At 52.4% G+C, this 13,096-nt stretch overlaps 5 protein-coding genes across 5 annotated transcripts; 2 read left to right on the forward strand and 3 right to left on the reverse strand.

Annotated features, from left to right (window-relative positions):
• Positions 1 to 38: 38 nt before the first annotated feature.
• RPN7 (proteasome regulatory particle subunit) lies at positions 39 to 2,104 on the forward strand. Its single transcript, XM_062890126.1, has 3 exons — positions 39 to 819; positions 880 to 1,694; positions 1,759 to 2,104. Exons 1-3 carry the CDS (start codon positions 358 to 360, stop codon positions 1,955 to 1,957), a joined length of 1,476 nt encoding a protein of 491 aa, XP_062743846.1. The 5' UTR covers positions 39 to 357; the 3' UTR covers positions 1,958 to 2,104.
• Positions 2,105 to 2,150: 46 nt separating this feature from the next.
• ALT1 (alanine transaminase) lies at positions 2,151 to 5,141 on the reverse strand (the record flags this gene model as incomplete). The annotated part of the gene is given in 4 exon segments (XM_062890125.1): positions 2,151 to 2,379; positions 2,394 to 3,533; positions 3,589 to 4,215; positions 5,021 to 5,141. The coding sequence occupies 3 exon segments, from the start codon at positions 5,139 to 5,141 to the stop codon at positions 2,479 to 2,481; spliced, it is 1,803 nt and encodes a 600-aa protein (XP_062743847.1). The 3' UTR covers positions 2,151 to 2,379; positions 2,394 to 2,478.
• On the forward strand, positions 4,752 to 7,022 carry QC762_406710 (uncharacterized protein). The gene is made up of 3 exons (XM_062890124.1): positions 4,752 to 6,366; positions 6,434 to 6,550; positions 6,614 to 7,022. The coding sequence occupies exons 1-3, from the start codon at positions 6,354 to 6,356 to the stop codon at positions 6,658 to 6,660; spliced, it is 177 nt and encodes a 58-aa protein (XP_062743848.1). The 5' UTR covers positions 4,752 to 6,353; the 3' UTR covers positions 6,661 to 7,022.
• On the reverse strand, positions 5,339 to 5,706 carry QC762_0070090 (uncharacterized protein; the record flags this gene model as incomplete). The annotated part of the gene is made up of 2 exons (XM_062883731.1): positions 5,458 to 5,706; positions 5,339 to 5,373 (listed from the first exon to the last, which is right to left on the reverse strand). The coding sequence occupies exons 1-2, from the start codon at positions 5,672 to 5,674 to the stop codon at positions 5,339 to 5,341; spliced, it is 252 nt and encodes an 83-aa protein (XP_062743849.1). The 5' UTR covers positions 5,675 to 5,706.
• Positions 7,023 to 7,045: 23 nt separating the features above from the next.
• PaME4 (Coiled-coil putative protein) lies at positions 7,046 to 12,541 on the reverse strand. Its single transcript, XM_062890123.1, has 3 exons — positions 10,224 to 12,541; positions 9,836 to 10,172; positions 7,046 to 9,784 (listed from the first exon to the last, which is right to left on the reverse strand). Exons 1-3 carry the CDS (start codon positions 11,953 to 11,955, stop codon positions 7,342 to 7,344), a joined length of 4,512 nt encoding a protein of 1,503 aa, XP_062743850.1. The 5' UTR covers positions 11,956 to 12,541; the 3' UTR covers positions 7,046 to 7,341.
• Positions 12,542 to 13,096: the final 555 nt, after the last annotated feature.

The raw sequence follows: 13,096 nt of genomic DNA on the forward strand, positions 1-13,096 counted from the left end.
CGCGAGCTTTTGGCAGCCTTGCAGAGAGAGAGAGTTCGCGCTTGAGCCACCCAACCCAGCAAGACGGACACCCGGACAGGCAAGCAACGAAGCTCCCACTTTCCATCTGTTCAACCTCCAACTCTAAATCCAAACGACGACCTTTTATTTTCCGTTGCCGACGACGGAACTACGAGCGACTTGAATCGTCTCGAACTTGAATTTCTAGCGATACAGCCCCGTCGTGCTTCCCATTGAAGCTGACGCAACCACTCTGGGACCTGAGCCTCGATTCCATCCAGCTTCATCTGTCACCACAAAACTCACAACACTACAACTCCAAGTTCAACCCCAATTTCACATAAACCCACCGCAGCCATGGGCTCAGATCCTCAATACGCGAAATGGCCTCTTCTGCCCCTCGCCCAGCATGTCTTCACCCTCACGAACCCATACGCCTCAAAGCCCCTCCAGCAATCCGCCGCCAAGGCCCTTCAGGATGCCATCACCGAGCACAAGATGGCCCCCTTCTACAAGTATCTTGCCCACCCCACAGAAGGCATCTTGAATTCCGTAGGGGAGGGTAGTTCAAATGTGCCCGGAAAGGCCCCCAGCAGGAAGAACAGCGTCGCCGCCGGCATGATCAACACCAAGAACCCCACCTCGAGCATAAACCTACCCTGGGATGAGGCCCTGTACCAACAACTGCACGCCGATAACGAGAAGGAGTTGGAGGAGTTTCAGAAGGAGGAGGATGAGGCGGTTGAGAAGGCGGGTGATACCGAGATTCAGGCTGCGCGGGGCAAGAGGGCTGAGTTCTGGGCTCGGGTTGGTGACAAGGTGCGTCTGCTCTTCAACACAGCACTAGCCAAGCAATATCTAACATGTATTTCTTAACAGGACAAAGCCATCGCCGCCCACGAAGACATCTTTGAGAAAATCGGCGTCCTCGGCACCAAGATCGACCTCGTCCTCGCGATAATCCGCATGGGTCTCTTCTACGGCGACAAGCAGCTCGTTAAGAAGCAAGTCGCGCGGGCCAAGACCCTGGTCGAGACGGGTGGTGATTGGGACAGACGCAACAGACTTAAGGCGTATGAGGGTCTACACAATCTCACGGTTCGCAGCTACAATCTCGCCGCTCCCCTCCTCCTCGACTCCTTGTCTACTTTTACCTCGTACGAACTCTGCACCTACTCCAACCTGGTCGTCTACGCTGTCTTGGCCGGCTCCGTCTCTCTTAAGCGTGTGGACTTCAAGTCCAAGGTTGTCGACGCCCCAGAGATCAAGGCTATTCTTGGCGATGGCGAGGACAAGCTCCTTGCTCTGTCGGGGGCTATCTCTGCCGGTCCTGGTGTGGATGCGGAGATGCAAGATGCTAGCAGTGCGCCCTCTACGGCCAAGACTACCGTCGTCAATCTTACCACCTTGGGATCCAGCACTGAGCAGGCCGAGGCGGAGATGTCTGTTGATTTCGGGAGCTTGGCCCAGCTGGTTAGTTCCTTGTATAACGGGCGGTATAAGCTCTTCTTCCAGGCTCTGGCCCTGGTGGAGGAGCAGTTCCTTACGCAAGATCGCTACCTTCACGAGCACAAGAACTGGTTTGTGCGGGAGATGCGGCTGAGGGCGTATCAGCAGTTGCTGCAGAGTTATAGGGTTGTGGGGTTGGACAGCATGGCGAATGACTTTGGGATTACGGTGGACTTTTTGGATCGGTATGTTTTTCTTTCCGGGAGGGCACTAGTCTGGGAGATGTGTGCTAACATGGAAATTGTGTAGTGACCTCGCCAAGTTCATTGCCGCTGGCCGCATTCCCTGCACGATTGACCGTGTCAGTGGGCGTGGTGTGATTGAGACGAACCGCCCAGATGATAAGAATAAACAGTATCAGGATGTGGTGCGCCAGGGTGATCAGTTGATCACCAAGCTGCAGAAGTATGGGCAGGCGGTTAGGCTGAGGGGGAGTGAGAGAGCTTAGAAACTCGAGGGGGTGTGGTAGGATGAGGAAAGTGAATACTGGTTTATGTAGTAGATGTGGTAGAAGGGGCCTGGTCTAATTAATGTTGGGCTAGGTTAGTAAAGAGTTGTGTTAAGACAATGGCAGCGTCAATATTGATTCTTGATCCTGTTGCAAGTATATCTGTGGCCAAAATCCACAATCAGTGATCAAGTTTTGTTTTTGAGTTTTGTTTTATTTTGAGGCATCCTACCCTGCTGTCTAGGTATGTTATACAACCACACTCCCACCTCTTTTGTACATTTCCATCCATAACCCTTTCTAGACAAGAGAGGAGAGATATCCAGAGAGTAAAGAAAAGAAGGGAGGAGGATGTTATACAAGCACCTGACCCAACCAAGACAGGAATAACCCATTTCTTAAACTGAACAAAAAAAAAAAAAAAAAAAGGAAAAAAAAGAGAAACAAATAACGCTTTTGCTCGCTATTCAAACTTTGAAAACTGCATAAAACGCCCCCGCCCCATCCATCTCCTCTTCTCCCTAACGATACTTCTCCATAAACTCCCTATGAAACTTGACAATACTCCCCACCCACTCCGTCCCCGGCGCCAAAAACGTCGTCCTAAAATGCAGGCTCCCCTCCCTCTGCCCAAACCCGCTCCCGGGAACGACACAAACCCCCGTCGCCTCGAGCAGCCTCAAACAGTAAAACTCATCCGGGGTCCTCCCCTCCTTCTTCGCCGCCTCGGCCGCCTTTTCAGGGAGGCTGATGGTAGGAAACAAATACATGCTCCCCTGCGGACTCCCGCATTCCACCCCCTCCATCTGCTCAAAAGCCTTGTGCAGCGCCGTCGCCCTCTCCTTCAACCCGTCATAAATAGCGTCATACTCCTTCTTGTAAAGCTCATAGCTCTCCTCCCCGGGCCGGGGCGGGTTGACCATCAGGTCCACCAGACACTGCCCAATGACCGGGGCGCAGAGCATAATGGACACAAACTTGTAAATCTCCTGCTGCACGTCCGGGTCAAAGTTGACCAGCTCAAAGTACCCCCCCCTGTGCCCGCACTCGCCCACCATGCCCTTTGACACCGAGTGCAGCGACGCGAGCTCCACCTGGTCAAACCCGTCGTTTGGACGCTCCTTTTGGAGGGTCCTCAGCACCTTTTTGAAGGAGACAAACTCCCCGATGAAAACGTTGGTTTGGTAGACCTCGTCGGCGAGGATGACTAGTCTTTCCTGGCGGGCGAATTCAATCACGGAGCGAATGTCGGATTCTGACAAAGAAGCGCCGGTGGGGTTGCCCGGGTTGATAATGACAATGGCACGGACGTCGATGCCCTTGGCTTTGGCGGCTTCGTACGAAGACTTGATGATCTCGAGGTCGGTTCCCCAGTTCTTCGACTCGTCAAGGTGGTATTCGACGCAGTGGGCGTCCAGGACGGCGAGGGAGGCGGTATACAATGGGTACTGGGGGATAGGGACGAGGATGCCCGTGTTGGAGTCCTGGCAGACGACGTGGAGGAGGGTGTTGACACCGGAAGACGCACCGGCCGAGAGGTAAATGTCGGATTGAGAGGCGGGGAAGCCATCTCTCCCTACAACAAACAGTCAGCATGACATTGGCCTGACAGGTACTGAAAAAGAACTTACTCTCTAGGAAATCGGCAATACTCTGCCTAATGGCGGGCACGCCGTTACTGGCGCTGTACGCACCCACCGATCCCACCACCTTGAGCAGCTTCTTGGCCCGCTCAATCACATCCTTCTTGTACCCCAAATACTCAATAAGCACATCCTCCTTCTCCAGCAACACGGGGTTCTCCAGCAAACTGAGCACCTGTCTGAAAAACGTAATAGGCTTCTGATCCAGCTGTTGAGGATTACCAATGTTGGCCGAAATAACCTCTGAAAACGGCAGGTCCGTCATCCCGCCCTGGAGGTACGCCCTATACTCCTCCGACTTGACGGCGAGCTCGCCACGCACGGCATACTTGGCAGCCTTGACGTGGGGGTTGATGTTGTTCATATTTAGTCGTCTACCCGACGACGATGGTGTGGATGAAGACGCCATGTTGCGAACTTGTTGCTGTTGTTGCGATTGAGATTGGTTCGAGAGTTGACCCATAACGACGGCGGCAGTGGCAGCGACCGGGATGACTCCGACTCTTTTGCCGGTAGAAGTGATGGACGAAAAGCAGCGACCTGCGCAACGAGCAGCAGCCGACGATAGCGGGGTAGTAGCAGTCAATGGCGGGGCTGGAGCGAGTCCCGAGACGTCTGCAATGGGCACAAAATGTAAGAGAGTGATTGGTTGGATCAGATCAAACAGTTCTTGTAAGAGAAAGAATGTAGTGTGTGATACAAGACAACAAGAGAGAGAGAGAGAGAGAGAGAGCGCGCCTGTGTGCTTTTCCCTTGGTGTAAAAACACACAAACGACCGTGACTTTTCGAGGACAATGTGAGAAAGAAGAACGCGAGGTCCGGCCTTCAAGCAGAGAGGAAGATGTCAACCTAGTCTCGTATATGTACTTTTGTAAACCCCAGGCAAGGCTAGCAAGAGTATAGGTCCGAAGGATAGGCGGCTTCCTTTTTCCTTCTCTCACACCCACAGCTTAAAAGTCACTGGACTAAGGGAAAGCGGACAATCCCGAAGAAAGGAAACTGGGGGGGGGGGTGAAGTGTATCAACAATCAAATTGACAAATGGGAAAAGGCGGGTGAGCAGAGGGAGGTAGGTGGTTGGCTACTGAGCCCCCAAAAGACCCAGGCACACATGAAAAGATGTGGGAATCAGCACACTTCTCCGTCCCCGTCATCCGAGTTCCATATGTTTGCCCCCCCCCGGGTGTTGGATGCAAGAATGGTCCCTGCCCGGCCGAAACCGGCTGGGACATCGGGTCCCCGTGTTTATCCCCCAGATTCAGATCACCCCAGCTTTTCTTGTTGGAGGAATTGCAAACGCCAAGCAAAGGATTGGATGACCTCTGCATGGCCCGCCAAGGAGGTGAAGGGGCATGGCCATCATGAAAAAAGAAGGGGAAATGGAAAGACGAATTGTATTGTTCAGTCTTTTGTGCCTTACCTGCGCGGGTGGATGGGGTTCCCCTCGGGAGTGCGCCCGGGATAAACCTGGCGCTGTGGCTCAGCGCTGAGTTATTTATCGTTGTCCCACGGCGGGCGACTCGCATCAGATAGGGCGCCATGTTTCTGATATGACGTTTGCGCTTCGAATCGAATATCGAACAACAAGACCCGGGGATAGCGGAGATGGCGCGGACGCCCGGTTCTGGGCGGTTTTTCTGGCGTGGTTGAACGAATTATCCCACAAAACCTGTCACCAGCATCCGTCCCGTTGGGCGCCAGAAGCAATTTCGTCCTTGGTTCGATTCCGGGGGGTCGGTCAAACGATCAGTTGGTTCGGTCTGGTCTGGTGGTCTGCTGTCTGTCGCCGGTCGCCGGTGTGAGAACCTCTTTCTTGCAAAGAGAAAAAACCGAAACCTCTCCTCCTCGTGGTCACACCTTTATTGTCTCTCTTCTGCGGGAGGCGCGGCTCCGAAAATGGAGCCCTCGGGCGGTGTAATAAGAGAAGGCCACGATTGTCTGGGTCGCTTCGTTTCCGTATTAGGACCGGGTTGGCCGGCGGGTGCAGCTTAAGACCAGATGAGAATAGTAGCAGCAAGAAGAGATGTGGCTGTCTCGAAAAAGGCCGCAGGGCAACCGAATATTTCTTTGACATCGTTGCGTTGCGCCTTCCCTCGAACTTTCACGATATGGCCAAGGTGGGGGTTAGAAGACAGAATTGTGCGACACAACCTTCTCTTATCGCAGGCAAAAACCTGAGACATTCAAGCCTAGGCCCTGCTCCTTCATGTCTATCCATCTCCATAACCTCATGAGCCCCAATGCCCGAAAGTTTACGTATACCAATAACCACACGACACCCTCACCTCCAGCGCTCATATCCAGTGAGTGTAACCGCGGGGTATTAGTGTAGCTCTATCACCACGTTCCAGACCTCCTCCCCCAATTCCCGACCCTTTCACTCGCACAACGCCCCCCCTCCTAAATTGATTGCATGACCCCATCTCACCTGATAAACCCTCAACAACAACATGGGATGACCACCCGATGGCTACCTTCGGTTGAAGGTCAGCCCAACTGTCCATAAAGGTACCCCGTATCGCACTGTGTCTTATCTTATCGATACCAACCCCAACCCTTCCAAAATCCAGCTCACAATCCCTGGGCCGTGCACCCCCGATCCAATCCAAACCCATCCTCCAAGCTCCAAACTTCGCGATCCATTGCCGAGTCCCCCGACGACGACGACAACGACCACCACCACCACCACCCCCATTCCCGACCAACCATACACCAGGTCCCATAACCCGGGAACTGGTCAAAAATAAGTTAAAATGGCCAAGAAGGGTCCGTTCCATTTTCTCTCCTCACCAACCCAAGGAGGAGAAACGCTGCTGACATGACACGAAAACAGCAAAATCCCGTGTTATTATCGTCCGCCTCCTCTCCATGGCGCAAACGGGCTACTTTTATACCTTCACCCGCCCCCGTGTCGGAATCCCAATGAGCATGATCAAGTACGATCCGATTGGTACGAGACACACCACACCTCCCCAAACCGGTACCCAAAATGCTAACTGGGCTCTAACCACAGTGAGGAGGAGAGTCCTGTTCCTAGAACAAAAACGAAAGGGGAAATAAACCAAACCATCTAAACCGAATGAGCAAAAAAGCAAAAAAGGCCCGGGGAAAAAATGGCTGGGAACGAGGATCAAGACCGAACCCAATACACCATCATATACGGCAGAACAAAAATGGGGAAATGGACGGCTCAAAGATGATGACAGAAGAAGGAGGTTTGGGGGAAAGAGCTGGGCCTTTTTGTGTACGATACCACCGAAATTCTGCGCCATTGTACATTATCAATCCAAAAAACAAGGAGAAAAAAAACACCACATAGCATAACCGGCGCTTATTGGTTTGGGAGAGAGACTGCGTCAAATAGAGGAACGAGTCAATCTACCCATCTTCCCTAATGATACCATAGTTCAAGTATCATTTGGAACTCTTCGAGAATAGAAAGGGTCAAAAGATTAATGAATTTCAACAGCAGTTCTGTACCGCTTTGCTAAAGATAGTGATTGACTCCCCCCAGAAGCTCCGTCAGCTCAGTCACATATCTCTACAAAAGTAAGTCATATAAACTCCTAGTTTGATCTTTTTCCTTTTCCATACCGTGTGATAAAGCAAGGGTGCTCTTGAACATGCCAAATGGAGATCTAACAATATACTCTCCTACGTCCTTCCAGATAGTACCAAATCATGAGCAAATCTCAGCGAGCAATTCTCTCAACATCCCACTCATCGCCAACCACGACCGTTTTAGGCTTCATGCGTTTCCTGCGAATCAATAATCGAGTCCTGATAATCCCCTATATTCCGATAGGTCTGCAGCTCTTGTGGCTGTGATGCTGTTGAGGGCACTTGTGGTCTTGACCAGAATCGTGGCTGCGATCTCAAGATAGGGAGACCGGATGCGTCTGTCTCGAGTGCAGGGGATAATGATCTACGGCGTCTTCGTATGCCATAGTCTTCTGCGTTTGCGGGCTGGGGCTGGCTTGACGTCCATGAACCGGCGCTGTTTGGCAGCGGGGTCCTTTCTTCTGGGCTGGGTCTCTGAGGTCCTCCGAGTGTTGAACTGTTAGTTTGGCCAGCTGCCTGTAAGGCAGTCTGTCCTTGCTGAGGACCTGTTGACTTGGGTGGCTGATCTGGTGAGTCCGGTTCCAAACTGAGGGTTCTTGAGCCCCCTAGGGCAGAGATGGGGTGCTCATCAGGCGCTGCTAACGGAGTCGTCTTGCTTCGCGTGGCTCGAGAACCGCCGCTCGCTGGAGCCTTCCTCTTGGCCAGACGCTTTGTCGCTGGCTTGACAGTGGTGGCCACCGGTGTTGGCCGAGTTGGTGTCGGAATGTTTGGAACAATGTGCTGGATACCCAAAGGAGCCGGACTGGTGCCAGCCTCAGTAACGCCAGCAATGTTCTCTTGGCTCAACCTACCAGAGGAAGCGCTTCGGGTTACGCGCCTCAAGACTGACTTGGGTTGGAGAGCTTCCCTTCTTCGAATCTTCTCCTGGTCTACTGTTGGCGGAACCGGGTCCGGTTCGCTCATGGGGGTTCGGATAACAACTCGCCGTCTTTGGGATCCAGGATCATTCGATGGGCTGGAGAGAGGAGTGGCAGATGCACCACCCAGCAGCGTGCCGGGGCTCTCTCCCGTCAGGGATCCGGGGCTCCCAAGCAAAGTGGTACTATCGTCCATGTTGGCTGTTTCTACCTCCACTCGCGGGCGTTCTTGACGAGAGATGGCAGCCTGCCCCGATGAGTCCTGTGATTGGGAATGCTCCGATGAAGGTTCCGTATTGAGCGCCTTTAGCCTCTGCGAGAGTGCAAGCTGGGCCAGTGTATGTAAGACGCAGGCTTTGATCTCCTCGACCTTCCCATGCGCAAACTGTTCTCTAATAGCATCCGTAGGGTGCCCATATTGCCGGGCCCAATCCATCAACCCGGAAGCCATAGCTTCGCACCGAACACGTTGATGATCACGCTCGCTTGATAGCTCAGCGACTGCCTTTCTCGCTGCATCTCTCTCAGCTTCCAGCGAAGTTACCCGAGCTTTCAGATCCTCAATCTGCTGACTACGCTCTGCCAAACGCTCTGTGGACTCTTGAATGACTCTGTTCTTGGTAGCTTCCTCAGCTGCCAGCATCCCTTTCAATGAATCCACTAGATGCGAGTTGCGCTCCCTTTCTTGCTCCTTCTCTTGAACAACCTTCTCCAGGTGCTGCTGGGCTTGCTCCAAGAATTTTGTCGTGTCGGCAACGACCCGTTCCATCTCATCTCTGGCTTCGCGACGCGCGGTGTCAGATGCCTTCTGAACGGCCTCCAGAGTCGATTGTTGCCTTTCCTGAATCGCCTCCTCCAGCTTCCTGACCTCGGTGATCAGCTTGTCCCTGTGCTTTTGTGTCTCGGCCAATAGCCTCTGATCTGCCGACATGGTGCGCTCCATATCAATGCGAGTTTCACTCTGAGCAGTTTCCGTGGCATTTCTGATCGCAGTCTGGTGCCGACTTTCATTCTCCTGAATTGTCCCCTTCAACATCTTGATTTCTCCAACCAAGGTATCTCTCTGTCTTTCAGTCTGCTGAAGCATCCTTCTGGTGTCTGCAATTATGCGTTCCATCTCAACTTTGACCTGGTTCCTCGCAGCTTCCGAAACCTGCTTGACGGTGATTTGGTTCGAGTGCTCCTGTTCCCGCAGGGCCTGGTTGAGCTTGGAGACTTCGATGCCAAATGTTCGTACCTCAGCGGAGTATGTCTCTCCCTTAGACCTAAGCTTGTCTTCGAGCTCTCTGATCGTGGCGGTCTTTAACTCGACCTCATCGCTGAACTTTTCATTCTCGTCTTCCAGCCGAGAGCCAATAACCTTCAGACGCTGAATTTCTTCTTGATCATTGCCATGCTGACTTTCCATGGCAGAAATATTCTGTTGGAGTGCGTCGATACGCTCACTTTGTTCCCTGGACTTTTGCTGCAAGGTCACAATCTCTTGCTCGAGTGCTCCACAACGAGCCTTCTTCTCTTCAAGAAGGGTGGACAGTACGGCCTTCTCCTCCGCCTTGAGCGCCAGTTGTTGACCCATTGTGTCGAATTGGCTATCAAGACGCTGCAGGACCCTCCATACCTGTGTTTCGATGCAAGTTGACAGCTGACTGGTGGCATCGCTCACAGACTCTCGAGATACCAGCATCACTTCGAGCTTGGCATTGATGCTGGAGGAGACCAGTCAGCAAGGACAAATACACGGATATGAATGAACCTACTCGTCGAGGCTTTTGGCTTGTGTCTCTCCCAGACTAGTCGTCAGTTCAGGTTGGCCGACCACTGTCTGCGATACCTTCTCCAGCTGACAGGAGATGGAATCCAACCACTCATTAGTTTCCTTCGCGGATTCCTCACGTCGAGAGGACTCCTCCGTAATCAGTTCTCCAATGTTGCAGAGAACTTCCTCATTCTTGGCGGCAAGCTTCTCGAACCTTTCCGATGAAGCTTGGATATCTTGTATTCTGGTAGACAAGCCACGAATTGTCTCCTGATCGCGGGCAATCTGATGATCCTTCTCTTCAACCTGTTGTGTTAGAGTACGTATTTTTTCGTACACTACAGAAAGTCAGCCAGTAATCATGGATGTAAGATGGTTTAGAGACCCACGCTCGGAAGACTCTCTCTTGTTCTGAGCAATGTCCTGATGCACTCGTTCCATGAGCGCTTTGCGAACTTTTTCGCCTTTCTGGGCAACTGCCTCTGCCTCGGATATCCTGGCTGATGCAATGTTGCGCACTTCGGTGATCGTCTCCTCACACCGCGACTTGGTGTCATTGTACAGAGCTCGCTGTTCTTCAATAATACTGTTGCATCGAGATTTGAACGCAGCAAACTTTTCTGCCAGCGTTGTGTTTTGCTGCTCAAAGTTCTCAAGCTTGGTGTGCAATTCCACAATGCGAGCATCTTTTTCAGCTTCAGATGCTTGAAGATTCTCTATCTCCTTGGACTTCTCGATGCTTCGTGCAACAAGAGCGGAGGACTCCTCCGCCGCCCTCTCCAGCTCCAGCTTCAGGGACTTGATACTCTCGCGGTAGCGTTCCCGTTGCTTCAGCAAGGCGGTCTCCTGATCCATATTGAACTCGTTGAGCACTTCAGCCATGTTACTGGCAAATTTGTGGCGCACACGGACGGTTTGTTGCTTCAGCTCAGGGCTGGATGTGACGGACTTGGCTGATGATTTCTCTGACCTAAGGAAATGTTGATGCTGGGCCTTTCTTGTGTCCGGTGCATCTCTGCGTCTTGATATGTTTGAACTGTGCGACTGAGCACGTACATTCCGCATGGATTCATCCACCTTTCGCATGGTTTCTGCCTTCCTGCTTGCTGAGTTCGTCTTTCGAAATGGTTTGATGGCTGGCTGCATTCGGTGTCGATGGGCCGGCCGATCACCCGGGTGTCGGTGGCTGCGAGACCCTCGAGAGCTGCGAGAATCACCTGTGGTGTGCTTTGGAGCCGAAGGATGGATAGGTGTCTTCTTCACTTGGGGTGTTACCTGCGGCGATGAAATTGCGAAATCACTCGGCAACGGATGATGTTGTGGAACATATTGATCAGGCATCTCGGCGTAGTACTCCGCATTGTTATCGAAACCGTAGTCTTCGTCATCATATCCCGGGTCGGTAGCCATTGCGTTGAGCTTGACAGGTGAGGTGACATCAATAATTGAAGGTTCGGCACCATGGACAGTGCTCACTGCGTCCTCAACATATGCTGGCTGAGGATACGTCACATGAGCAGTTGAGACCTTGGGAGAAGGCAGATCGGGAAACGGGTGTGGTTGAAATGGCGGGTGTGGCGAGGGTTGTTTGGGCCCGTGGGAAGCTGGATCATTGTTGCGAAAGTCACCGTTATCAGGGAACGGACGAAAGCTCTGGATAGGGGATACTCTTCGGGCGTCCAATGGGTTGGGAATGACCCTATTCCGTCGGTTGCGGCCAGAGAACCGCGTTAGTCCGGGCTTCCCTTCGATGGTAGGGAACTTGGGTATATGAGCCTGCGGAGGGGCTTTGATATGCTGTTCATGTAGGCCAGTCGGCGTGGTTGGCTTTCCAGGAGAGCGTGCTGTAAACCGGTTGGGGACGACAGTGACAGGAGGGCCGTATGAGAAACTCTTGGTGGCATCTGGCTCGGTGGAAGGGTCTTCCGGGATCTGCGGAAGCTTACCGTTCTCGATATCAGTCAAATCAACGATGTTCTTGGGATTGGCTGGCTTCTCTGCTGATAGCGTTGGCTCCGTATTCGGGGACTGTCCGTCGTTCGGGGAGCTGTCAAATGGTTTCCGGGTCATCTGGCCACGCCCGTGGGATGTATCGAATTCGGTGGGAAAAGGCTGCTCCATGGTGTTGATGGTGTCTGGGAAACGAGAAGGGTGTTGGATTGGCCAGCAAGTCCTAAGGCCTGATACATCCAGTCAAGAGGAGGACTCCAGGCCCAGCACAGAAATTAGTAGGGAGTATGTTACACAGATGATGTACTCAAGAGTGAGAAAGGGGTCAAATGGCGATTGTCTCCTGCATGGATGATACCGCCCAGGCTTGTGGATTGTTGACGCCGTTGATTGACAGTTGCACTCTGGATGAGCGAATGGAAGGGGGACATGGAAGAATTTGGCAGAGGCAAAATTGAACAAGAGCGTGACTTCCTTCAGTAGCCTCTTGCCTGTCCCTGCACTTCAAGTTGTCGTGCCTTCCCAGCAGGGAGACCGGAGCTCGGGCGACCCCCGCCATCGGACCCTTTTTCTGCCTGAAACTTCGGGAAGCCATGAAATATGTATTCCGGTGGCATTTAATAAATCAAGAAAAACTTCCAAGTCCGATGCCATATTTGCGCTGTGAGGTCGAAGGCGGCAGAATGAGTGGTCTGGTGTGAGGTAAGGACTTGAGATACAATCAGAACTCATCTCCGAGGCAAGTTGGTTATTTCCCACGATCGATAGTTAGAGTTATTCTCTGTTCACGAGGTTATGGATGAGGGAGTTCATAGACAGTTTACCCCTGAACCATGATGCTCCCCCCCTGATTTTGCACCTCTCGAAAAGAAAACAAACGGGCGGCGTTGACAGGGAAATGATAGTGGGGTAACGCCAAGGGGCATGTTCGACAATGTTGCCGAAAATAGAACCATGCTTGTCAACCCTCTTCCTTCATGCCATCTGCAACAGCAAGAGAGTGTCCCGGAAAACCTAAAACTTCATGTTTCTTTGACGGTCTGTCGAAGCGCTCATGGAAGCCCAGTAGACTGTTTGCCGCCGGGAATCCTACCAAGCCCGACAGCCCCGACTCTGAAGCAAAGCGGCAAACGACACACTCTCCAGCCACAGACCCAGTCCTTCTTATTCCAAAAATGCGACAAGAACAACACCACAGTCAGCACTGGATTCTCGTGATGAGAGCAAAAAGAAAAAAAAGTTGAACAGAATGTGAGGTTCGGATAAGAGTGAGGGGTACACTGTGACAAGCAGCCATCACTACCACCTCTTC

This window comes from Podospora pseudocomata, chromosome 4 (genome assembly GCF_035222375.1).
Source record: "Podospora pseudocomata strain CBS 415.72m chromosome 4, whole genome shotgun sequence".
In the NCBI taxonomy this organism is placed as follows: domain Eukaryota; kingdom Fungi; phylum Ascomycota; class Sordariomycetes; order Sordariales; family Podosporaceae; genus Podospora; species Podospora pseudocomata.

Bases quoted from the DNA above. Each gene is read 5' to 3' on its own strand.
- PaME4 (XM_062890123.1), bottom strand. From the start codon at position 11,955: ATGGAGCAGCCTTTTCCCACCGAATTCGATACATCCCACGGGCGTGGC. The intron at 10,173-10,223 runs GTGGGTCTCTAA...GACTTTCTGTAG, and splicing joins CAAGAGAGAGTCTTCCGAGC to TGTACGAAAAAATACGTACT. The intron at 9,785-9,835 runs GTAGGTTCATTC...GGTCTCCTCCAG, and splicing joins CAAGCCAAAAGCCTCGACGA to CATCAATGCCAAGCTCGAAG.
- QC762_406710 (XM_062890124.1), top strand. The intron at 6,551-6,613 runs GTACGAGACACA...CTCTAACCACAG, and splicing joins GATCAAGTACGATCCGATTG to TGAGGAGGAGAGTCCTGTTC.
- RPN7 (XM_062890126.1), top strand. From the start codon at position 358: ATGGGCTCAGATCCTCAATACGCGAAATGGCCTCTTCTGCCCCTCGCC. The intron at 820-879 runs GTGCGTCTGCTC...ATTTCTTAACAG, and splicing joins GGGCTCGGGTTGGTGACAAG to GACAAAGCCATCGCCGCCCA. The intron at 1,695-1,758 runs GTATGTTTTTCT...GAAATTGTGTAG, and splicing joins ACGGTGGACTTTTTGGATCG to TGACCTCGCCAAGTTCATTG.